The 23,674-nt window shown below is 45.1% G+C and overlaps 1 protein-coding gene across 2 annotated transcripts in view; it reads right to left on the bottom strand.

Moving 5' to 3' along the window:
• THSD4 (thrombospondin type 1 domain containing 4) overlaps positions 1-23,674 on the bottom strand; it is a 676,681-nt gene that overhangs the window by 399,118 nt on the left and 253,889 nt on the right. The window contains exon 7 of one of the 2 annotated variants that reach the window (XM_088839954.1): positions 217-255. The exons of the other annotated variant lie outside the window; for it this stretch is intronic. Within the exon in view, the coding sequence (XP_088696080.1) occupies positions 217-255 (39 nt within the window). The remainder of the gene's footprint in view (positions 1-216; positions 256-23,674) is intronic. 2 annotated transcript variants of the gene reach the window in all.

Genomic DNA, 23,674 nt, shown 5'->3' with positions numbered 1-23,674 from the left:
GGAAGCCCCAGCACTTTGGTGAGGTCAAGACAGCCTTTTCTGACCACCGAATGGGTATATGCCACAACCTTCCCCCCCAAACTGCCCCTTTCTGATTTGGAAACTTAGATAGATATTTTCTTATCACATCACCTATCTGACCACATGCCTTAATTCGTATTTAGAGTGTGGTTAGCGTTAGCTCATGCCTCGCTTTAGGTGGAATAAGTGACAGACCTCTACTAAGCTCTTCTGGCTTCTTCTCCGTCTTTGTCTCTGCAGAAGACAGCACAACATGACACGTGTTAAATGCTCAACAGATGGAAAATGAAGGAAATAATTAAGATACATGTTCAAGGGAACTTTTGAAATGAAGAAAATGACCCACGTGTTTTGCATAGACAGTTACACACCCTCCACATCCCCCATCAGACAGCTTCAGCTACCCCACAGCCAAGGGCATCCGGGAAGGAACAGTATGGCAGTGAGCACTGGAAACATGTGCTTGCATCCCCTTCAGGGAGTCCACACATCACCCAGCCCATGTGCAGCTGTTCTAGACAAAGAAAACACAAGCCAGCATTGTGCATATCATTGCAGGTCTGCCCTCTGACCTAGTTTGTCATTGAACTTGGTCCAGAGCTCATATAACAAACTGAGGAAAGGGTCACCCCAGTGATTTTAAAACTGACTACAGACCAGCAGTTCCAGCACTTTTTAAATAATGATTTTGTAATTCCCAGGGACCAGCATGTAGCACTTCCCTGAGCAAAATGCTTTCTCCAAGAAACACTCATTTGCAACGGGAACACCCTGCTTCGTGAACTGACTGTGACCTTCAGAATGGAAAGCCAGAGGCCCACTGTGCAGTCTTGGACTTTGAGAAGCAGAATTGACCATGAGACCATCTGACACAAGCCCCATATTTCACGGGGAGGTGACTCTCCTAGGGGCAAGTCAGTGGCAGAGTTGGGTCAAGAACTCACAGGTCCTGGCTCACCATCCAAAGTTGATTTAGGAGTAGAGGAACACCTCCCCACCAGAGCGTATGGATCTAGAAGAGACTTCCTGATTGCTTGGGAATGAAATAATAAAAATGTAGTTGAGTCTCATGTGTGCTAACGTTCTTAAAATTTGCTATTTGGTCACGTTGCTGTTGTTTAGTCACTAAGTCACATTCAACTCTTGTGGGAGGCTCCACTGTCCATGGGATTTCCCAGGCAAGAATACTAGAGTGTGTTGCCACTTCCTTCTCCAGGGGATCTTCCGGACCCAGGGACTGAACCCAGGTCTCCTGCATTTCAGGCACATTCTTTACCACAGAGCCACCAGGGAAGCCTGGTCACAAGCAGTTCTAAAATGATTTTGTTTTAGTCTCTGGCATCTCCTGTAAGACCTTGAACTAGGAACAATGAAAGTCTGAGTTAAGAGAAACCCACAGAACTCTCTACCCAACAAGTGAACGTGAAAGTGAAAGTTACTCAGTCGTGTCCGACTCTTTGAGACCCCATGGACTACACAGTCCATGGAATTCTCCAGGCCAGAACACTGGAGTGGGTAGCCTCTCCCTTCCCTAGGGGACCTTCCCAACCCAGGGGTCAAACCCAGGTCTATTCAACAACCAAAAAGCAAATATCCACGGAACAGTCTTCAAATATCCAGGAAAATAGCTACTAAAACTGTCCACCATATAAACCTCACTACAATCTAAAAGTTAGAACTCATATAGGGCTATATTTCTGTTCCCAAAAGAAACAAACTAGAAATGATTCTAGAAGAATGATTTTTAATCTATCCACTTGCAAGTTACAGACATTCTTTGAAATAACTGATTAAACAGGCAATCAAAACTGAAATTATAAACTATTTAGAAGAATTGTTTCCAACTCTAGCCCTAATACTATCTGAACACTCTTGGACAAATCCTATAATCACTCAATTTCATTCTCTCAAGAAGGAGGTTGTTATGAGGATTAAAAGAGATAATATGAAAAGGGGTTTAGCATAGACAATAAATGTGATGCCAGTTCTAAGGCCAAGCTTGTGTAACTGATTTTAAAATGGGGCTGTTCAGTCTCCTGTTCAGCTAAAATAGGAAGATAGGGGATGCTATGTTTTGAAGGGAATATAACAAAAAATTTCAAAGTTGGAGAGCAAAGACACATTACGTAACTCTTGAATCCCTTACTCACGGTGAAGATAGAATAATTTTGAGAAAATGTTTTTGGAGAGAGTCTGGCTGGTATTTCCCCCTCCCCAGGGGAAAGAGTTCAGTTCAGTTCAGTTGCTCAGTTGTGTCCGACTCTCCGCGACCCCATGAATCACAGCACGTCAGGCCTCCCTGTCCATCACCAACTCCCCGAGTTCACTCAAACCCACCTCCATCGAGTCGGTGATGCCATCCAGCCATCTCATTCTCTGTCGTCCCCGTTTCCTCCCACCCCCAATCCCTCCTAGCATCAGACTCTTTTCCAGTGAGTCAACTCGTCGCGTGAGGTGGCCAAAAGAGTAGGGCTCGTCTTTAGGTTAAGAGAAAGAAGCTTCAGTGAGCTCACTGGAGGGCTTGATTTGGTCTCCTTATGATTATTGAGACACAGAGTGGGGGGTCTAACTCCTGCCTGTGCTGTGCGCTGTGATCAGTCGTGTTCAACTGTTTGTCAACACATGGACTATAGCCTACCAGGCTCCTTTGTCTATGGGATTTTTCAGGCAAGAATACTGAGGTGGGTTGCCATTCTTTCTTCAGGGGATCTTCCTGACGCAGGGATCAAGCCCTCATCTATTGTGTCTGCTGCATTGGCCGGCAGATTCTTTACCGCTGTGCCATGGAAAATCTAAAAGATTAGATGCCCTATCAGTACCAGCAAAAGGAGAGGTATCTACTGGGCACTGCTTCCCTAGAGATTGTCAGGGCAGTACTCTGTAACACACCTGTAACACACCTGTGGGACCAGAAGGTGTGTTGGGGAGAAAGTGAGCCTCGATATTTCAATCCCACCAAGAGGATTCCTTGATAAGGTGACAGGAGCCCAATCAGAATGGGCCTGTGTGGACAGCTGAGGAAAGAGTAGCCAGCTGGAGGAAAATGCAACACATGTGTCAGGAAAGATACAGGTCAGTATTCCTGTAAGCATCTCAGAAGAGCCCACAGAAAAACCCACAAGGGAAGGAATCAGTTCTCTGAACCTCCCGAGCCCATGTAGTGAGGACACCTTACAACAGGACTTGTCCAGTAAGAGTTTTCCTGCCCTTTCCTCTCCCCTAGTCCATGTACCCAGCAGGGTCAGCAGTCCTGGTCACGGATATGGGTGAGGATGTGTGAAAGCAGATTGAAAAGGAAACTCATTCTCTTCTTACCTGCATCAGATCTAATAAAGAGAGGGGAGCAGATCTCACTTTTTATTGTTTTATTTTTGGCTGTGCTGGGTCATCGTTGCTGTGCACAGGTTTTCTCTAATTGCGGTGAGCACAATTAGAGCAGGGGCTACTCTCTAGTTGCGGGGTATGGGCTTTTCACTGCAGTGGCTTCTCTTGTTGCAGAGCATGGGGCTCTAGAGCATGGGCTCAGTAGTTACAGCACAAGGGCTTAGTTGCTCCTTGGCATGTGGGATCTTCCTGGACCAGGGATTGAACCCGTGCCCCATGCATTGGCAGGCAGATTCTGAACCACCAGGGAAGTCTCAGTTCTAACTTTTAAACAAGTTGGAATTTATTACATAGACTGAACACTTAACAACTAAACTGAGACTGTGTTGTCAATTTTCAGTGGTTCAAGGAATCTATATTAATATTACTTGAGAGTGATCAGAAAAATATGGGACTACCTGAGCTTTCACCATGGCAGTGGAAGAACTTTTACTGAAATACCTTTAAAAGGACAGTGGCGGGGGTTGGGGGGGGGGAACCAGAATAGTTGCTTGTAATTACATCCCATGAGTTTCTTGTTCACTTCACTTACAAGTTATAGCTCCATTCCAAGCAGAACCCACTTCAATCCTGAAGTATCCTGGCATACCACGGACTCCAAAGGCAGCCCAAAACCTTCTTTCACTTTATAGAATCTCTTCTTTATCCCCCTCCCCACTTCTCCTGAGGACTTCCCTGGTGGCTCAGACGGTAAAGCATCTGCCTACGATGCCGGAGACCTGGGTTCAATTCCTAGATCGGGAAGATCTCCTGGAGAAGGAAATGGCAACCCACTCCAGTATTCTTGCCTGGAAAATCCCATGGGTGGAGAAGCCTGGTAGGCTACAGACCATGGGGTCGCAAAGAGTTGGACACGACTGAGCAACTTCATGTTCCACTTCTTATTTCTATAAAGTATCAGCAGATTCTGCTGTTGATGCCTATGAAATACGTGGTAGAGGGATTCTGGAAGACAGGGAAAAGATGGAAAGAAGCTTTTTACTAGAAGTGAGGAGTTAGGGCAACCACAGCTAAAGGAAGATCAGGGAGGAACCCTGCTGGGCAGAAAGAAAGCTTCATGGAGTGGGACGGTGCTCTTGGGGTTAAGGCTCCTCCTCTGGAGTCCCGCCTGAACCACCACTTTGGCGGCCTTATTGCTCTTGCATCAGAAACGGTGACATGAGCACAGAAGACTGACAACCAGAAGGCAAGCTGGGAAAGTCAGAGCCAGTGTGTTCTCTGCTTTCCCTGAAAATCCTCATGCACATTTCTCAAGCAGCACACCCCCAGTCAAGTGGGTCATGGCTGGTGGGCTCACTTTCTCTATACACACACACACATACACACACTCACAGGGGTAGGGAGAAAAACAAATACAATTTTATGAACTATAAAATTAAAATGAGCATCATTTCCAAGGATCCGATTTTTTTTTTTTTAATTCTAGGAAATGTGGTTTAGGTGCCAAAATAATAGAATTCCTAAGATATTTTATTGTAGGTGGAAGCCATGGGTGAAAATCTTTGTGATTAGTGCTCTTCCCCCCAAATGCAATTTAACAGGGCTTTAAATAACCATTAATTCACACACACAATATATGTTCTATTTTCAACCCATTCCCAGATAAACTTCAAGCAATTTCATACTCTTGTGTGCTTGCTATGACCACAACACATGTGCCTTACCGTGACATGCTTTAAAAGGCAGTGCCATGCGGTGGCCAAAAAGAGAACACAAATGGTCCGAAATGATGTAATGAAAATAAATAAAACTGAATTACATAAATGCTAATTATCGTACTGGGAAATCTTATGAAATCCGGAAATGTTGATATACAAAACATTTACTCATGCACTGAGACTTGACTGAGTGGCCATCTCCTCTGTGAGGCCTTCCCAAACCCCTATAGGGAAAGCATTATTTTCCGGAACTGCTTCCTGCCAGTTCTTTCAGCAAATCTGCAAGGTGGGTATCATTTTCTGCATTTGAACAGGTAAAGAAATCAAAGTTCAGGTTGCTGAAGTCACTTGCCCATGGGCAAAGAGTTCGTCTCTAGAGAGCACCCCAGATGGAAGGTGGGAACCTGACATTGGTACAAACTGCTTGGGCCAGGCAAAGTGCTAAGTATTAAAGTACGTGCTTTCTCATTTAATACAATGGTTTGTGAGGAAGTTATTATTACTCCTCAACCAGCTATGAGCAAACTGGTCTTGCCTGATGTCGCAGGAGTGGTCAGTAGCAGTGCTCAGACTCAAATGTGGCTTTGAGTACTCCAGAATGTACTCCAGAACTGTGTACTCCAAGTCAGCAGGCTGCTGCTTCTGAAATGGTCCCTGGAACTGTCCCCTTCATCCACTCTCACAGGTAAGCCTTCACTTAGAGGACTGCTGGTAAATCTATCTCCTCCTATATCTGGACCAGAGGCTCAAGCATTGGCTACAGCTGCCAATCACTGAGTTTGAGAAACGCCTGCCAAGAGTTCAAGGTTTTGTATATCAGGAGTCCCCAACCTCTGGGTCACAGACTAGTACTAGCCTGTTAGGAACCAGGCTGCACAGCAGGAGGTGAAGGGCAAGTGAGCAAGCAAAGCTTCATCTGTATTCACAACCACCCCCCATCACTCATATTAGCCTAAGCTCCACCTCCTGTCAGATCAGCAGCAGCATTAGATTCTCACAGGAGTGCAAACCCTCCTTGTGAACTGCTCACATGAGGGATCTAGGTTGCATGCTCCTTGTGTGCATGTGTGCTAAGTCACTTCAGTCATGTCTGACTCTTTGTGACCCCATAGACTGTAGCCCGTCAGGCTCCTCTGTCCGTGGAATTCTCCAGTCAAGAATACTGGAGCGGGTTGCCATACCCTCCTCCAGGGGATCTTCTTGACCCAGGCATTGAACCATGTCTCATTATGTCTCCTGCACTGGCAGGTGGGTTCTTTACCACTAGAGCCACCTGGGAAGTCCTGCATGCTCTTTATGAGAATCTAATGCCTGATGATCTGATTCTGCATTTTGCTGAGTTGTATAATTATTTCATTATATATCAAAATGAGCTTCCCTCACAGCTCAGTCAGTAAAGAATCTCCTGCAATGCAGCAGACCCGGGTTCAATTCCTGGGTCGGGAAGATCCCCTGGAGAAGGAAATGGCAATCCACTCCAGTACTCTTGCTCCAGTATCCATAGACAGAGGAGCCTGGCAGACTCTAGTCCCTGGAGTCACAAGAGTTAGACACGACTTAATAACTAAACCACCGCCATAACAAAATGTAATAATAATAGAAATAAAGTGCACAATAAATGCAATGCACCTGAATCATCCCCAAACCATCCCCCTGCCCAGCCTGGCTCGTGGAAAAACTGTCTTTTGTGAAACCAGTTCCTGGGGCCAAAAAGGTTGGGGACTGCTATTCTATAATCTAGAGTACATTGACCTTACTAAATGTTATTTCTACCACACAAAATTGGGGAAAATTTTGAAAGAACAAAAAAAGCTTTCTGAGTATGTTTTCCAGGGTATAATTACGTATTAGTTGCTCAGTCATGTCTGACACTTTGCGACCCCATGGACCATAGCCTGCCAAGCTCCTCCGTCCATGGGATTCTCCAGGCAAGAATACTGGAGCGGGTTCCCAACCTCTTCTCTAGGGGATCCTTCCCAACCCAGGGATTGAACCTGGGTCTCCTGCATTGCATGCAGATTCCTTACCGTCTGAGCCATGAGGGAAGTGTAAAATGAAGCACTGTTAAATAACCTTTTTTAGATGGCCTAATTTTATAGGCGTATGCCTTTCAAAGTCTTTAGCTGAGCTCTTTTACAACCCTATAAACTACAGAAAACAGATAATGATGCAAATGAATTTTGTCATTTGTGGAGATGCAAATTATAAGCCCCCTTGCTTCCCAGAGGCTAGATTTTCATCTGCATTCAATTCCTTTCAACAGCCCGATGATCTTCATGTGTGCTTACTCTCTCCTGTGAACTAGCTGTAACATCTTACTGCTTCCCTCATTAGCTCATGAGTTAATTAAAATCTTCAACATGTTCATTTTCTATGTGAAAGAGCATCATGATTGTACCTTTTCCTAAAAACTGCTCTTTATCATTTTTCACTGTTCCCTTAGATATTCAGCCTGAATCCCTCACGAATCTAGAATTACAGTCTGTTTCCTTTTTCAGTTCATCCCTTTCCAGGAACCACAAGTACACACATAATACACAAACACACACATACACATGGATCAGGAACTTCAGCCCTTGCCCAGGAAGACACAGGGAAAGGGAGAGAGTGAAATCTGATTACAGCAAACTAGGAATTAGGTGATAGCAGACTATGGCCCTCGGGCCGAATATGATTTACCACATGCTTTTGTAAGTAAAGTTTTATTGGAACACAGTCACATGCATTCATTTGTGTGTTAACTTTGGCTGCTTTTGTGATACAACTAACCACAGTGTTGATCAGTTACAATAGAGACTGAAATATTTACTATGTGACCTTGTACAGAAAACGTTTGCCAACTTCTCAATTAGACACAATTTTTACTCTCTGCAGAGTTCATAATCTCATGAAGGGAAGTAACGAGTATACCAAGGTGAAAACACAAAAAATGACAATAAAAATAAAGTGAGTCTCCATGGATAGGATTGGTTAGGAGAAAAATGAAACTTAGATGAGAACTGAGTATGGTTGAAAATGGAAATAACCAGATTCAATAATCCCAAAGCCATGCCATGCAAATTATTAATTTGTTTGCTTATTTGCTTGCCACAATTTATCTTTGTTATTGCAAAATAGTCCCAAGTATACAGAAAGGCAGTATGAAATACTTATGTGCTCAACTCAACTCACTTTACTATTTTGTCACATTTGCTTTGCTTTAAGTTTTATTTTCATAGCCTTTTATTTGAGAAGATTAGGCCAAGTTTCCTCTCTCTTTAATTGACTGCACAGTGAAGGAAATTCATGGAGTATTTATTCTACTCCAGGTCTGAAGAAGGCCCCAGTATTAATGGTTTACTTGTTTGAATTTTTGTTTTTGTTTTGTCTCCCTTCCATTTAAAAAAAAACAAGATTCATATGGTTCAAAATTCAAAAGGTACAACAATATAAACGAATGAAATATTTTCCTCCTACTTCTATACCCCAGCTACTCATTATTATAAACAATAAGTTTCTTATATTTCCTTCCAGAGATCTTTTATGTATACTTGAACAAATATGTACATATATTTACTTTCCACTCTCTTTTTACAATTTTTTTCTCTTTACCCAATACTTTGTTTTGGCAAGCCATCCAGATCAGCACATACAGAAAATCTCATTCTCTTTTTTCAAGGTTTCATAGCATTCCTTCGTATGGATGAATTATAATTTGACTAGTTTTCTTTCCATGACATTTAGGTTGTTTCCAATCCTTGGCAATTACAAACAATGCTACAATAAATAATCATGTGCTTCCTCTAAATAAACGAATAGCTGTACGCTGAGAAGCAGAATTCCTGGGGCAAATAATAAATGCATTCATAATTTTGATAGATATCACCAAGTTGTTTTCCATGGAGAAGGCACCAAAATTACACTTCTACCTGCAAAGTATGATGAATCCCATACCCTCACCAAGTCAGGGGCTATTAGACTCTTTGATCTTTGCTGCTCTAACAAGTGACAAATGGTATCTGTGTAGCTTAAAATTTCACTTCCTTTATTATGAATGAAGTTGAGCATTTTTTTCACATTGTCATCATCGTCATCCAGTGCTGTTGTGTCTGACTCTTTGTGACCCCATAGACTGCAACATGCCAGGCACACCTGTCCTTCACTATCTCCCAGAGTTTGCTCAGACTCATGTCTGTTGAGTCAGTGATGCTATTAACCATCTTGTCCTTTGTTGTCCCCTTCTCCTCCTGCCTTCAATCTTTCCCAGCATCAGGGTCTTTTCCAATGAGTCGGCTCTTTGCATCAGGTGGCCAAAGTATTGGAGCTACAGCTTCAGTGTCAGTCTTTCGAATGAATATTCAGTGTTGATTTCCTTTAGGATTGACTGATTTGATCTCTTCACAGTCCAAGGGACTCTCAAGAGTTTTCTCCAGCACCACACTTTGAAAGCATCAATTCTTCTGTGCTCAGACTTCTTTACAGTCCAATTATCACATCCCTACATGACTACTAGAAAAACCATAGCTTTGACTATATGGACTTTCGTTGGCAATAAAAATTCTTAATAGATTAATAAAGGTGACTCCCCTTGAGGTTCAGTTGGTAAAGAGTCTGCCTGCAATGCAGGAGACCCAGGTTCAATCCCTGGGTCGGGAAGATACCCTGGAGAAGGAAATGGCAACCCACTCCAGTATTCTTGCCTGGAGAAGCCCATGGACAGAGGAGTCTGGTAGGCTACAGTCCATGGGGTTGTAAGAGTTGGACACGACTTAGTGACTAAACCACCACCACCACTAGATTAATAAAAAGACTTTATTAGATCCATGAATATATGAACTGATGGTTGAAAGAGGCATTTGATGAGGATTTGTATGCTAGCAAAGTACATAATGGATTAGGAGCCGGGGATTGTCAGAACCGAACTAGGAGATGGTTGTAGTGAACCAAACACAAAGCACAAAGAAACAGAACCCTACAAAGGAGTAGAAGTAGAATAGAATAGATAAGAGGGACTTTTTAAATGCAAAAACACTGGGTCTTGGTGGCTGATCAAATAAAGATGGCAACTATCAATTTCTTCCTTCACTATACACACACTGTTGTTGTTCATCCACTGTCATATCCAATTCCTGAGACCCCAGGAACTGTAGCACGCCAGGCTTCCCTGTCCTTCACTATCTCCTGGAGTTTGTTCAAATTCATGTCCATCGAGTCGGTGATGCCATCCAACCATCTCATCCTCTGTTGTCCCCTTCTCCTCCCACCTTCAATCTTTCCCAGCATCAGGGTCTTTTCCAATGATTCAGTTCTTCACATCAGGTGGCCAAAGTACTGAAGCTTCCGCTTTAGCATCGATCCTTCCAGTGAATATTCAGGATTGATTTCCTTTGGGACTGACTAGCTTGATCTCCTTCCTGTCAAAGCGATTCTCAAAAGTCTTCTCCAGCACTGTTCAAAAGCATCATTTCTTAGGCACTCAGCCTTCTTTAGGGTCCAACTCTCAAATCTGTACACGACTACTGGAAAAAACATAGCTTTGACTATATGGACCTTTGTCAACAAAGTGATATCTCTGCTTTTTAATACACTGCCTAGGTTTGTCATAGCTTTTCTTCCAAGGAGCAAGTGTCTTTTAATTTCATGGCTGCAGTCACCATCTGCAGTGATTTTGGAGCCCAAGAAAATTAAATCTGCCACTGTTTCCACTTTCCCCCAATCTATTTGCCGTGAAGTCATAGGACTAGATCTCATGATCTTAGTTTTCTGAATGTTGAGTTTTAAGCCAGCCTTTTCACTCTCCTCTTTCCCCTTTATCAAGAAGTTCTTGAGTTCCTCTTCACTTTCTGCCATTAAAGTGGTATCATCTGCATATCTGAGGTTATTGATACTTCTCCCAGCAATCTTGATTCCACCTTGCGATTCACCCAGCCCAGCATTTCTCATGATGTACTCTGCATACACACATGTCTCTTCTCATGTCAAAAGATCAAGCCTAATAACTCATTCCATTAAATCTGGACTGGCCTTAGAACTTGCTTGACCAGTAAAACATGGTGGCAGTGAAGGTCTGGGACTTCTAAAGCTAAGTTATAAGAACCCTTGCAGCTTCCAGTCAGTTTTTTTTAGAATGCTTGTTCTGGGGAAAGTCAGCTGCCATGTAGGAAATGTGACCACTCTGAGACAACTATGCTGTGAGAAAGCACAAGCTAGCCATAAGGAGGGGTCACACAGGGAGAGAGAGACGCCTGATCAGCCCCTAGATCTTCCCAGCCCAAGTGACAAAAACATGAGCGAAGGAGAGACATCTCCCGTCTTGGTCACCATCTGAGTGCAAGTTCAGGAGAGAAGCGGCAAGAATCACCCAGCTGAGCACAGTCAGAATAATGAGAGATAATAATAAGAAACAACAAGCTGTTGCTTTAAACTACTCAGTTTGGGGTGGTCTGTTACATGGAAATAGATAGCCAAAACATAAAGCAAGCAGCAGACACAAAATCACAGAGTGGCAAGTGCAGAAGATGAATTCTCACATACCTGGGTTCCAATCCCAGTTTGATTTACTACTGAGTAGCCTTTGGCATGGAGAAGGCAATGGCAAGCCACTCCAGTACTCTTGCCTAGAAAATCCCATGGACGGAGGAGCCTGGTAGGCTGCAGTCCGTGGGGTCGCTAAGGGTCGGACACGACTGAGCAACTTCACTTTCACTTTCACACATTGGAGAAGGAAATGGCAACCCACTCCAGTGTTCTTGCCTGGAGAATCCCAGGGATGGGGGAGCCTGGTGGGCTGCCGTCTATGGGGTCACACAGAGTCGGACACGACTGAAGTGAGTTAGCAGCAGCAGCAGCAGCCTTTGGCAAGCTTCTTAAGCTCCCTAAACATCAGCTGGTTCATCCGTAAAATGGGATGATTATATTCTTTCCTCCCAAGGTTAATGTGAAAATCAATGAGATGACAAAATAAAGGCACCTAGTATGGTGACTATAAGATAGGCCTTTACTGAATGGAAGGTACTGTAACAACAGAGGAAGAATCAAAGGGAACTCAAGGTGAATGGGAGAACTGCGATATGAATGATACAATGGGGTCAGGAAAGAGTACGAGGCATGTTGAGTCCGACATTCAAGGAGAAGGTTCTTCCACGTCTTCAGTGAGCTCTAGGCCTCTGTCCGCTGTCCTGCACCTGGAAAGGCCCTCAAGACTCATGGCCTGATTGATACACAGCAGAAGAGAAATGCAAAGGAGAGAGCTGGAGGATGAGAAAAGGAGCTTTTAGACTGAAGATAATGTTAATTTGTACCGTAATAAAACAACTGACAAGGACTACACTTGCCACACAGTCAACCATGCTATAATAAAATGGATCCTTCCACCCAAGTAGCTGACAGGCTAGACAGCGGCAGACTGCAAGGAGAGGGACAAGGAAACTCATTTTTGCCAAGCTTCCAGAGGATGTCAAGCCCCCGGCTAATGTCTTCACATACATTCTCTCTTATTCTTCTCGACAGTCCTATTAGTATGATAGCCATTTTACACATAAGGAAGCCAAGGTTCAGAGAATCTAAGTGACTTAACAAAAGGCCACTAGATAGTATGTAAAGACGATGATGACCATGGCATTGATGCTAAGTAATATAGTACTTGAGCAGTAGCAGGCACTGTTCTCAGTACTTTATGCTCGTGACTTCATTGAATCTTCACAGCGACCAGAGGTAAGTACTATTTTTGCATCCATTTCATAGCTAGAGAGGTGGGGCAGTGGTAAAGAATTCAACTGCAGAGGCAGGAGATACAAGAGACGTGGGTTCAATCCTTAAGTTGGGAAGATCCCTTGGCATAGGAAAGGGCAACCTGCTCCAGTATTTTTGTCTGGAAAATCCCATGGACAGAGGAGCCTAGAGGGCTACAGTCCACGGGGTTGCAAAGAATCGGATGTGACTGAGCACACAACAGTACAGCTAAGAAACTGAGGCACAGTGAAGTTAGGTCTTTGCCCAAAACCATCTCACTGATAAGTGGCTAAGGCAGGATATGAATTTATGAAGTCTGGCTCCAGAGTTGAGGTTCTTGAAAGCCCTGCCTATTCCTGTCTGTTACCTGGTCAGGCTGCTTCTATTAATAGATGGACACCTATCCAACCGGGTTTCAGCTGGACATATGCCTGAAGTCCCACCTGATCACCCTCCATGATGAAAGTACAGTAACTAACAGTTACTAAATATTCCCTGGACTGATAATAAAGCACTTTTACTGTCAGGGGAACCCTGATGTGAGAACTCACCATTAAGCCACTACCAAACTCCGGGAGTTGGTGATGGACAAGGAGGCCTGGCGTGCTGTGATTCATGGGGTCGCAAAGAGTCGGACACGACTGAGTGACTGAACTGAACTGAACTGAACTGAACTGAAGAGACACAGGGAGCAGAATTCCAGGAACAACTGGGAAGGGAGGTAGGATCCTCCACCAGGACGTCCCGAGGTGATCAGACACCGGGGAGGGTCTCCAGCCACACGTGACCAAGCCCTTCAAAGCCCAGAGGAGGGAAAGGACGGGGAAGGCCGTGCTGTGGGCACTTGTCTGGATGAGTGGGAGGAGCCAGCAGGGACCTGACAGCGGGGATTCAGCCACCTCTCCCCTAAAAGTTCAGGTTCTCATTTCCACGGTGTTAACAGACAACAAAACCCCCTCTTAGAATACAGCCCACGTTTGAGATATTTGGTAGGAATCGCAGCACAGGGAAAAAGTGAATGCTTTTTTCCCTCCCTCTTCAAATCAGTAAGACAACTGGTAGTATGATGGGGACCAGGAAAAACCTCAAAACAGATTATTTTACAAACTAACATAACTCAATCATTTTCAGACGGCAGAAAGGGAAAATCCATTTCTCGCCACATTTAATTTTCTCACTCTCTTTCCTTAATCTCCGTCCCTGCATCTGGAATGTGAGCCCAAGGCGCACTCCCCATCTTCTGCCAGAAAGGACTCAGGTTGCTGGGTTCTGCCAAGACACTTAATCCAGCCCCCGCCCATATTAAAACTGCAGGTCGGAGAGCCAGGAGGGGAGAGGGAACAAGGGCGTGGGGCCCTACGCGGCCTCCATGCCTCAAATACTTTCTCAAAGCCTGGCAGAGGCCCTCGCCGCTCTTGGCAGTACGGCCCACACCCTCTAGGAGAAGCCAGCCCCACGGAGTCCCACCAAGTGGACCTGCTGAAATTCACACGGGAGAGCATGTCAGCTCCCACCAGGGCCAGGAGCGGTAGCCAAGGCAACGTACGCCTCCTAGCCGAGCCATGTCAGGGACGGCAACAGGGTCCCGGCCACAGGAGAGATGCGCCACTACACACCGTCTGTCCCCGTGAGCAGCTCAGGTGGATGGCAGGAAGGCAAGAGGAGGGGACATGCCTTTGCTTTCTCCCCACCTGCTCCACAGTAATGCACAGGAGCCTCTGGGAAGGAGTGGCCCTTGGCCCAGAGCCTGCAGAACACAACTGGGGCAGTTCTCGTGTCTTGCACACCTGGGAGCTGGGAGCACAGACATGGGTGTTCCCCGCTTACCCCAAATGTACAAGGAAAATGTCTTTTTATAATTGTGAGGTGGGGAGAAACAGAGGCTGAGGTGGGCAGCCCCTGTCCCCTTCTACTCTTCCCCAGGCTAGACCTGCCTGCCTCCCTAGGCCCTGTCACTTGGTATCTTCGGGTGCATGGAGCTGCTAATGTCCTAGGAACAAAACTCCCCTAAAAGCAGGACCTGTGAGGGCATTCCAGGCCCCCTCAGTGCTGAAATAGCCATGGCAGACTCCTATCTGACTTAAGACAGTTTTGTGAGCTCCAAGAGGGGAGGTGAGCTGGGACCCTTCTTGAATCCCCTCCACCAGAGTTTGCTTAAGACAAGAAGAGTTATGGTGGCCTCAATGGGAAAGAAACCCAAAACAGAGGGGATATATGTACATGTACAGCTGATTCACTTTGCTAATAGTAGAAACTAACACAACATTGTAAAGCAACAATATTCCAATAAAAATTAATAAAAATACATAAGAGTTCATATCCCTGCTGGCGTTTCCTGCCTTTATATCCCTCCATCCTTTATCCCCTTCCATTCCTCTCTCACTTCCCTCCCTTCCTTTTTTCCCTTTCCCCTGCTTTCTGTTCATTTATTCATCACATTTTCATTAAACACCTACTATACATCAAGTCCTTTTTCTAGGCTCTGGAGACATGGCAGGAATTAAGACTGCTAGGTCTCCACTCTCACCAAGTTACATTCTGTTGTGGGGGGCTGGGGTGACAGACACTAAATAAATAAGCAAAGAGCTTCCCCAGCTCCCTTTTGGACTGTAAAGTGTGATGGACAGAAGCAGTACCAGGACCAGGCAGAGAGTGACTGCAGGGTCACTTTGGTCTGGGTGCTGTGGGATGTCTCTGGGGCCCAGAAGCACCCATCTTCAGAGAGCAATCATCCATGAATTCTTCTCATTGGAAGAATCTAAATAGAACACTCTAGAGAAGGAACTAATTAGTATAGCACAGGGACCTCAGCTCAGTGCTTATGTGATGACTTAGAGGAGTGGGATGGGAGGGTTTGGGAAGGAAACTCAAGAGGAAAGGCTTATATGTATACACAGAGCTGAGCCCCAGGTGGTGCTAGTGGTAAAGAACCTGCCTGCCAGTGCAGGAGACATAAGAGACGTGGGTTCAATCCCTGGGTCAGAAAATCCCCTGGAGAAGGAAATGGCAACCCACTCCAGTATCTTTGCCTGGAGAATCCCATGGACAGAGGCGCCTAGCAGGCAACAGTCCATGGGGTCAAAAAGAATTGGACATGACTGAAATCGTTTAGCAGGCAGCACACATAACTGATTGATGATGTTGTACAGCAGAAACTAACACAATATTGTAAAGCAATTATATTCAAATTTAAAAAATTTTACAAAGAAGTGAATTGTAACTAAGGGGAAGAATCTAACCTAGACAACTTGGGAAAGGCTAAGGCTCCGTTTTTGACACACGAAGGCAACACTACGTCACTCCTTACTACTTGCCGCGGGTCCTGCTGATGGAAACCCCGTCGTGCACCAGCACCCTCCCTGGGCCCTACCATCCACTGACTCAGCTCCCCGAGGCCCAGGCCTGGCTGCCCAAGAGCATGTTCCCAGCTCGACCAGCACCTTCCTTCCTACCCCTAGCTGCCCACCAGGCAGGACAGTCCCCTTCACCTGATGATCCCTCCTCTCCTCTCGGGACACCAGTGAACAACACAACCTAGTAATACTTGAGCTACCTGTCCACGCTGGTCACAAAACCAAGAATTAAACCTCTGGCAAGGTAGAGACATTTATTTAGAGCTTCTATTTTGAGTGTGCACACATGCCTATGTGTGCATGTGTAAACACACACACATACAAAACAGGCAAATTTCAAACCAGTTGGAGAGAAGAATGTCTTGATCAGAAAGTCATCAGGTTTGGAAGGCAACTTCAAATAAAGAAGAGCTCCTTGGTGATGTGGGTGTTAAGGCGGCCAGGATTAACCCTCACCTTATGCAGTGAGCGATGGCACCCCACTCCAGTATTCTTGCCTGGAAAATCCTATGGACGGAGAGGCCTGGTAGGCTGCAGTCCATGGGGTCGCGAAGAGTCGGACACGACTGAGCGACTTCACTTTCACTATGCAGTTAGAAGTTTCTATCACTCTTTTAGTGCTTGCGGTTTTGCTCCAGGAAAACCTTCATTTGAAACACCATTTCATCCACAGTGCACTGAAATCTTTATAAAGAAGACTCTTACCCCAAACAAGGTCTCGCACATGAAAGAATCTAGCACAAGCTCTATATCACAGTTGGTGTTCAGAGACGTTATTTTTGTTTTATAACATCTGTACAGGTTTTGTGTTAAGACAACATGATTCCCTGGTAGGAAAAACTCCTCACCTGCAAAAGATTTATCCATGCACCAAACAAGGGCAGAGGCACCATGTAGGCATAGGAGATGCAAGGAAGAACAAGAGGGCCATGAAGCTGACAGAAGGATAGAGGGACACCCTACACAATGAAGTGCTCTGGGTATATCCAGAGTTCTGTATGTGAAAGGCATTCATTGATCTCTACCTCTTGCCCCATCAAGATGGGGGAATTCACCGTAGACTAGGGATGCAGGATTCACCACAGACTGGGGAAACTTGAGAGATAATCTAGTCTGCATCCCTTAGGCCTGGAGAGATCATGCGGCCAGCCCAAAGCCACACAGTTCATCAGTTCAGTTCAGTCACTCAGTCATGTCTGACTCTTTGCGACTCCACGGACTATCCAGTTCATGAAATTCTCCAGGCCAGAATACTGGAGTGGGTAGCCTTTCCCTTCTCCAGGGGATCTTCCCAATCCAGGGATCGAACCCAGGTCTCCCACATTGCAGGCGGATTCTTTACTAGCTGAGCCAACTCCCAGAGCTTGCTCAAACTCATGTCCATTGAGTCGGTGATGCCATCCAACCATCTCATCCTCTGTTGTTCCCTTTTCCTCCTACCTTCAATCTTTACCAGCATCAGGGTCTTTTCTAATGAGTCGGCTCTTCACATCAGGTGGCCAAAGTATTGGAGCTTCAGCCTCAGCATCAGTCCCTACAATGAATATTCAGGATTGATTTCCTTTAGGATTGACTGGTTTGATCTCCCTGCAGTCCAAGGGACTCTCAAGAGTCTTTTCCAACACCACAGCTCAAAAGCATCAATTCTTAGGTGCTCAGCTCTCTTTATGGTCCAACTCTCACATCCATACATGACTACTGGAAAAACCATAGCTTTGACGATACGGACCTTTGTTGGTATAGTCCATGGAATTCTGTTCAGTCCATGGAATTCTCCAGGCCAGAATACTGTAGGCTTTCCTTTCTCCAGGGGATCTTCCCAACCCAGGGAACGGACCCAGGCCTCCTGCATTGCAGGCAGATTCTTTACCAGCTGAGCCACCAGGAAAGCCCAAGAATACTGGAGTGGCAGCCTATCCCTTCTCCAGGGGATCTTCCTGACCCAGGAATTGAACCAGGGGTGGATTCTTTACCAACTGAGCCACCAGGGATGCCCCCAAAGCCACACAATAGACCAATATGTGGTCTGGTTATCTCTTCCAATGCTTGTTAGCAACTGCAGGGACAGATGTCATGTTAGAACCTTAAATTTCTAAGGGTGATGATACCAACCAGGGTTCTAGCCTTCCCCAATCAACAGAAACTGATCAGAGGCCAGACAAGAAATTCAGGCAAGGCATTACTGGGGCCCCTGCTGCAGCAGTGGGGTGTGAGAACAAATAACAGATTCCCTTGTTTGGTGGCTGAGGCAGAAGTGACCTTGTTCCTTATGGGGGGTGAGGGGTAAGTGTCTGGGGGTCAGGGCAGAGGGTCAGCTTAGGGGGTCTGCCCACACTCTAGGTGGTATCGTGCAGGGGGCATGCTCAGTACCCTGTTTTTTTGCCAGGCTCTTCAAAAGTGGCAGTTGGGCTTTTTTGGTCGTTTTTTCATCTTTTGTCCAGAATTTGCCCCAACTGTGCACATACGCAGTTATTTTTAGTCCCATAATTTCTTTGACTCAATGGACATGAATTTGAGCAAAGTCCGGGAGATGATGAAGGACAGGGAAGCCTGGAATGCTGCAGTCCGTGGGGTCGCAAAGAGTTGAACATGACTGAGCGATGGAACAACAATAGTTGCTTTGTGTATTTTGTGGCTGGAAGAGAGGTGTGCCCAGGTGCAAGCACCGCAGCAGAGTCCTAGGCCCCAGCCCATCTCACTGAGACCACGTGAACCAAGTTCCATGGCACCGGTGGCTTTGACCATCAAACAATAGGCATTCAGTAAATTGACGTCACGTTAATAAAACAGGAGTCTTTAACAAGTTCATCAAAAACTTCCTGAGCCCGCTACACTTTTGAGAAGTATCTTGTGAGTCCTTACATAACTGGATCAGTCTAAGGCCACTATGAGGCCTCCCTGCCAGATACTTACTTGTCCTTTTTGACTTCCGTCCCGGCTCCCTGGCCTCTCCTTGGTCTCCTTCATTGGCCCCCTTTTCTCGCCCCTTGAATCCTGATGCTCCCCAGAGTTTCATCCTCAGCCCCTTTCCCCCTCAATCACCTGGCAATCTCATCTGCTTTCTTTATTACACATGTGTGAATCTCATTATCTGCTCCTATATTAACTTTCCATATTCAAAAGGGAGGAAACAAAAGCTGAGGTCACACTAGTAGCAAAGGGTCAGGGCAGGATTTGAATTCAGGTCTATCTGATTCTAAAATCCATTCCTTTAATGCAAAGAAGCCAATTATTTTATCATCCAGGCTTTGAAGAAATAGTGGGCTTCCCAGGTGGCCCTAATGGTAAAGAACCCACCTGCCAATGCAGGAAACCCAAGAGACGCAGGTTGGCTCCCTGGGTTGGAAAGATCCCCTATAGAAGGAAATGGCAACCCATTCCAGTATTCCTGCCTGGGAGATCCCATGGACAGAGAAGCCTGACAGGCTACAGTCCATGAGGTCATAAAGAGTTGGACACAACTGAGTACGCACAGAGCAGAGCAGGGATATTACATTCTGTACATAATGTACACGTTAGTGGCTCCCATTATCTGGGGGACTATCGGACCTTTTTCAGAACTGTACAAAAGCATGAACTTTCTCCATAGGACCTGACACAGGTATGTGTTGGTAGAGAAAATGTTTGTATGTGATCTGAAGGGTGTCCTGGATCTCCTTGAAGCTCATCAATAACTCCATCTGGGTCAGAAGCCTCAAATTTAAGAACCTATCCTGTAAAGACACTGAAAACATCTTTGAAGCATTTTAAATAAAACCACAATTTGGGTGCTCTTTCTCCTCTGCTCTGAATTGCCTCTCAAAAGCAAACTGAAAACTATGTCATATCATGGATTGTTTTGAAAGCAGATTAAGTACTTTCTAAAGAATAACTTGGAGAAGGAAATGGCAATCCACTCCAGTATTTCTTGCCTATATAATCCCATGGACAGAGGAGTCTGGCAAGCTACAGTCCATGGGTCGCAAGAGTTGGACATGACTTAGTGACTAAACCACCAAACCAACCAAAGAATAACTGGAGACTTTATTAAATTGGGTTATTTATTGTTAAAAATTGCTCTAGGCACAAACCAACTAAAGATGTTGTGTCCCATGAAGATTTTATTTTCCTCACCCCTCACTGCTCTTCTAGGTGTGACATCCCCTGATGGAAATAGAGAAACTGTGCTTCTGTTTCATGTGGCATGTGTCTGTTGATATAAGAAGGATCTGATGGAGATGCTATGATAACAAAGAAGCACCAAAGAGAGAGTGTTCAGCAAAACGTCTGGGACATGAAGTGGTGTTGGATGAAGGGGAGCTATTGCCTGCAAGGTCCTTAGAAAGCTGGCCACAGCTGCCTTTATAGCCTCATCTCCTGATCTCCTACTGACCTAACCTGTAGGACTAGACAGTATTTCCCAGAGTTTTCAAGCTTCTGGACCTTCAGTCATGTAGCTCCCTCCTCTTAGACAGCCTTTCCACTAATGTGTCCATATGAAAAATTTCATCAAGATTCAACTTAAAAGTTCTCATCACAAGGGAAAAAATGTGTTTATGCGGTGACAGATGTTAACTAGACTCACTGTGGTGATCATTTTGCAATATATACAAATATCAAATCATTATGCTGTACATCTGAAACTAATATAAAGGGATATGTCAATTATACCTCAATTTTAAACAAAGATCCAACTTAAAAGTTAAACTTTCTATTACCCCTCCCCCACCCAAACTCTGGTTGGAATTCCTTTTCCTTTCTGGTTGGGGCTCATAAAGTGTTATGTGTGTGTGTTAGTCGCTCAGTCATGTCTGACTCTTTGCAACCACATGGTCTGTAGCCCACCAGCCTCCTCTGTCCATGGAATTCTCTAGGCAAGAGTATTGTCTAGAGATCCCCTTCTCCAGAGGATCTTCCTGATCCAGGGATGGAACCTGGGTCTTCTGCATTGCAGGCAGACTCCTCCACATCTGAGCCAACAGGGAAGCACCAGAAAGTGCTATAATAGTTGCTAAACTTCTATTATGGGCTTCCACACCAGTTCACTAGTGAAGAATCCACCTGTAATACGGGAGATGTAGGTTCAGTCCCTGGGTTGGAAAGATTTCTCTGGAGACGGAAATGGTAATCCATGCCAGTATTCTTGCCTGGGAAATCTCACGGACAGAGGAGCCTGGCAGGCTACAGTTCATGGGGTCACGAAAGAGTCAGACATGACTTAGTAATTAAACAACCATGACAACAAAACTTCTATCACAGAACATATGATACCAGTTCATTTCTTTCTCCTGGTATCTAGGAACTCTTATAATTCCTGAGGACAGGACCCATGTCTCCAACATTTGTATCCCTTAGCTCAATTCAGTTCAGTTCAGTCATTCATTTGTGTCCAGCTCTTTGCAACCCCATGGACTGCAGCATGCCAGGCTTCCCTGTCCATCACCAACTCCCAGAGCTCCCTCAAACTCATGTCCATCAAGTCGGTGATGCCATCCAACCATCTCATCCTCTGTTGTACCCTCCTCCTCCTGCCTTCAATCTTTCCCAGCATCACAGTTCTCAATACTCTTTGGAACGAGCACAACTACACTAGCAAATCCTCTCAAATTCTTTTCAGTCCCAGGGTGTCTAGAAGCTTTAGTAAAGTTCAAGTATGTTCCAATTTACCTGGTTTTTAAAGACCCATACCTTTCAACCCCATTCATAACAGACCCAGCAGACACAGTGATGTCTGCTACTCTGTAATGCGGCCATGACTATATGAAACATCCTGTAATTTATCTCCATACGAAGCCGTCACCAAGGGAAAGAAACATGTCTGCTTCTCAGAAAGAATGGCTGGCAACCATCAGGGCTTTGGATAAACTCTGGTCATGTGTCAGAAGAAGTTTACCTTGTGGACCAATCATCAAACCTTAACCCGCCTGAGGGCTGAATGTAATAGAAATGGTAACACTAGGAGTGACGGTCTTGGAAGTTTCTGTTTTTCCAAATGAACATTCAACATGTTCCTGGTTGGAAAAGAATGTTTAGGGGAAAAAAAAAAAAAAAAAGGCAGGGGGGTGGTGGGTGGGGAGAAGGGACAAAAGGTATCAACTAATTCAAATCACCAACCAGCCAAAAGTAAAGGAACATTGTAATCTTTTCTTTGGACACTTTGGACATCAAAGAGGGAACATGTGAGAGGTACAGGGCTATCATGATTCTTTAAAGTGGGTTTTTATTGGGTAGCTGCACACATGTACTGAGAAGTTTCAAAAAGAACCAAGGCTGGCAAACTGGGTGGAAAACCTAAATGGCAGAAAGTAGTAGGTTTCCTAAATGCAGACCAGCGTAGGCAAGTTACCATGATTTGGTAACTGACTTCTGAATCAATATGGCCCCTGGAAGGGAGTAAGGAGATAGAAACAAAGGCAGGGACCGAGTTGGGAGACACAGTGCAGAAAGGAAACTGGTTTCCCTGGCATTTGCAGGCCAATCTGGACGCAGAGAAAACCATCACCAGCCCAGGAGAAGGACCAGGCAAATGCCATCTCCACTCTCTGATGAGAATCTGGAAATAGCTGTGGCAGAGAGTTTGCTGTCTCAACCCAGATAATGAAAGCTAGAGCACATGTGAGAACATTTAGATATTATTCTGAAGTTATAAAAGTGTTATTTAGTTTTTGTACAAGGAGGAATTTAAGAGCAGACAGCTGGGAGGAGGAACAAGGTTAGAAGTCTCATGAAATCCACAAGTTGAGAGAAAAAAACCCAGTATTTAGAGAGTAAAATCAATCAACAGAAGCAATATAAAGACCTATTGTGTCTGTATTACTTCTGTATACCTTTCCTAAAGAAAGGAATGTATATTTTTTTGCAATAATGACATATATATATATATATGATGTTACAGTGGGAAACACAAAAAGCTCTGCTCAGCACCAGGTAGCCCCGTGGGCCCTGCCCCTCACTAGTTGAGTCTGGGCCTCCAGGCTTGGGCCAGTTGCTCTTTAATGCCTCTCACAGTGCTCATGTCCCATGATTGATTTACCACGCAACATTTCATTGTGATGCAGGGCTGCCTTCCTACAGAGTATACATGGACTTCTACTACTCCCCAGTGGCACCCCAGCCACTCACCTGATCCCCCAGGACCACAGCTGGCCTTGGAAACCACTCCCCAAACAGAGGTAATTGGTACCCCAGCTGGAGCTCAAGCAAAGCTGTTCCAACTGCCGCTTGTTGACAGACCTGTCTGATTATGTTCCTTATACACAGGGACCTATGTGGCCTCCTGTATCAGCTCAGTTTAAAGGTAACAAAACCACCCATCCTCCCAGGGATGTTTTTTAGAAGAATTACCAACAGGTTTCATGCAGTGAAGATGTGAGAGGCATGTCCACATGGTTGGCCTGCAACTTATAAAGAGGAGACTCTGCAAACCTGGGGATGGCACACTCTCATCACCAACTACACTTTTTCCCATATATCCTTCCCCCCAAGGTCTCGGCTTGTCTTGTCTAAGATATCTCAAGTTTGTTGGCCATTCTTTCCAGTTGAGTGTTTTGGAACTGAAGAAATTCGACT

The sequence above is a fragment of the Moschus berezovskii genome, chromosome 9, assembly GCF_049115385.1.
Source record: "Moschus berezovskii isolate FMDL1 chromosome 9, NW_MosBer_1.0, whole genome shotgun sequence".
Lineage (NCBI taxonomy): Eukaryota > Metazoa > Chordata > Mammalia > Artiodactyla > Moschidae > Moschus > Moschus berezovskii.
The sequence above is the reverse complement of the archived record's forward strand: the minus strand, read 5'-3'. Positions and strand labels throughout refer to the sequence as shown.